A 2,017-nucleotide genomic window follows, 5' to 3' on the forward strand; every position below is an offset into this window, starting at 1 on the left:
CTTTCAATTAGCCCCACATGTGATTATTGGCCAGGCTGGCACAATTAACTAACTCAGGCCATCATACAGTTTCCAGGAATTCAACATATTTTTATTGAGGTAAATCCCATCATACACACACACACACGTTATGAAAACATTCTTCTACTGCTCAGAAGAGAAGACACAGAGGTAGCTGACAAGTTGTAAAAGGGTAGCAAATGAACGCAGACTGGGCACAGAACTCTTCCCAGGGGCAGGGGAGCTGCCTGCATTTAAGCTGCTGGGCACATGGTGGGCACGGAGGTTAGGAAGGGACCTGTCTGGTGACAGGCCTCCTGAGCTACCAGTGTTGCCCCTCTCTTGTGCTTTGACTCTTGGCAGTGGGAGCCCACCCCACTCACAGGCCCTTCAGTCTGACATCCACAGCACTCTCTAATGTCAGCTCGGCTTCCTCAGGAGCAAAGCCTTTAACCCGTTAGGGCTGTGTTCCTCCTCTTCGTCCTTGTCCTCATCTTCCTCCTCCTCATTACCGTCACCGCCTCTGTAGGTCAGCCTCAGCCCACGGCAGAGGGCCACGCTCACCACCACACCACCAGCCACTCCACTGGTGATTCCTAGTCCCAAAGCAGATGCCACATCCTTCTTCCAGGTCAGACGGGGAGGCTGGGAATAGTTGTCCGGATTTATTTCCAGTCCCTTATCCACTAACTTCTGACCCTCCGTCAGGGACTCCTCGAAATCCAGCTTCACCAAGTGTGGCGGAAGGATCCGCAGCCCATAATAGAGCCTCTTGACAAATTTCAAGTCTCTTAACATCTGCACATCACACCGGTACGTCCCAGAGTCAAACTCCCTAGCAGACGCAAACTTCACAAAGTGGGAATCGGTTCGGAAGGGTTTGAAGAGCTCATCATTGGTGGAGATGATACCTCGAGCAAGTCTCCAGGTGAACCGGAAAGCTTCCTGCCCAACCTCCAGGATGTCGGCACTCAGACAGCTCAGCTCAAACTCCTTCCCCACGGGAATGGTGAAATGAAGCATCCCACAGATCCAGTTGGTCAGACATTCCAAGCGTTGAGACTTACATTTCCTTCTCACCCCGTCAGGGCCCACCTCACAGACGGTCTCCTCCTTGTAGCCAAGGCCACAAGTGACAGTACAGGTTGTGGCGTTGACAATGACTTTCTCTACAGCTTCTTGCAGCTTCTCAGGGACGGCCAGTGTTTCAGGCAAAGTCACCACAAAAGGCAGGTAGGAGGCCAGCACTAGGCTCCTGAGGATGAAACTCATTGCCAAGGTCTTTGTGTCTCAGGGGGTATTAGAACACCCTCAGCCAACACCCCAAGGTCTGATCATGGATAGAACAATGTTAATTCCTTCAACAAGACATATCCTTCAAAGTCAAAAGGTAGGATGCACCCATCATCAAGACGCTCCACAACAAAGAACAAGAGTCCGGAAGGGCAGTCCTTATTAACAGGTCAAGGGGAGGGGAAAAAATCCTGCTGTGGCTTTACTACCTACGGATGTTAATAATGCCTCCCCAGTCTTCATTCTTTTCACCTCCTGTAACAACAGATTTTCATCTACCTCTCGGGAAGACAAAGGTCAAGAGGCTTCAAAAGCTACAAGGGAATTTCCAAATTGTCTAAAAAACACAGGGAGGCTTGTACCCCTCTTGACCCTCCTCCCCTCCCAACTTGTAGGCTCTAAATGCAGGATTTCAGAAGCTCAACTGAATCAGACCAAACAAGAAATCAAATACTAAAGTCTGAAAAAAGGGGATTACTTTGAATTATTAGCCACTTTTTCAATAATAAGGATTAAGAACACTGTCTGTGGAGGGAGGCCAGTGGCTTATCCGCCCACATTTCCATTTCCTCCTCTCTGGGGATGAAACCTTGCCTTGCCGACTTCAGGAAGGACGCGTCCGGGGTCAAATGAGACACCGTACATGAAAACATTCTGTCAAGTGGGAAACACTGGCATCTGTAAGGAACTTTAGACATAAATGAAGATTCACGTTGGCACCAAC

At 49.4% G+C, this 2,017-nt stretch overlaps 1 protein-coding gene across 1 annotated transcript in view; it reads right to left on the reverse strand.

The window, feature by feature from the left end:
* Positions 1 to 420: 420 nt before the first annotated feature.
* The window catches only part of TMEM81 (transmembrane protein 81), a 5,285-nt gene continuing 3,688 nt past the window's right edge, over positions 421 to 2,017 (reverse strand). The window contains exon 2 of the mRNA XM_013003933.2: positions 421 to 1,281. Within this exon, the coding sequence (XP_012859387.2) occupies positions 421 to 1,281 (861 nt within the window). The remainder of the gene's footprint in view (positions 1,282 to 2,017) is intronic.

Source organism: Echinops telfairi, unplaced genomic scaffold (assembly GCF_000313985.2).
Source record: "Echinops telfairi isolate 266 unplaced genomic scaffold, ASM31398v2 ScPeMD7_7424;HRSCAF=8462, whole genome shotgun sequence".
Lineage (NCBI taxonomy): Eukaryota > Metazoa > Chordata > Mammalia > Afrosoricida > Tenrecidae > Echinops > Echinops telfairi.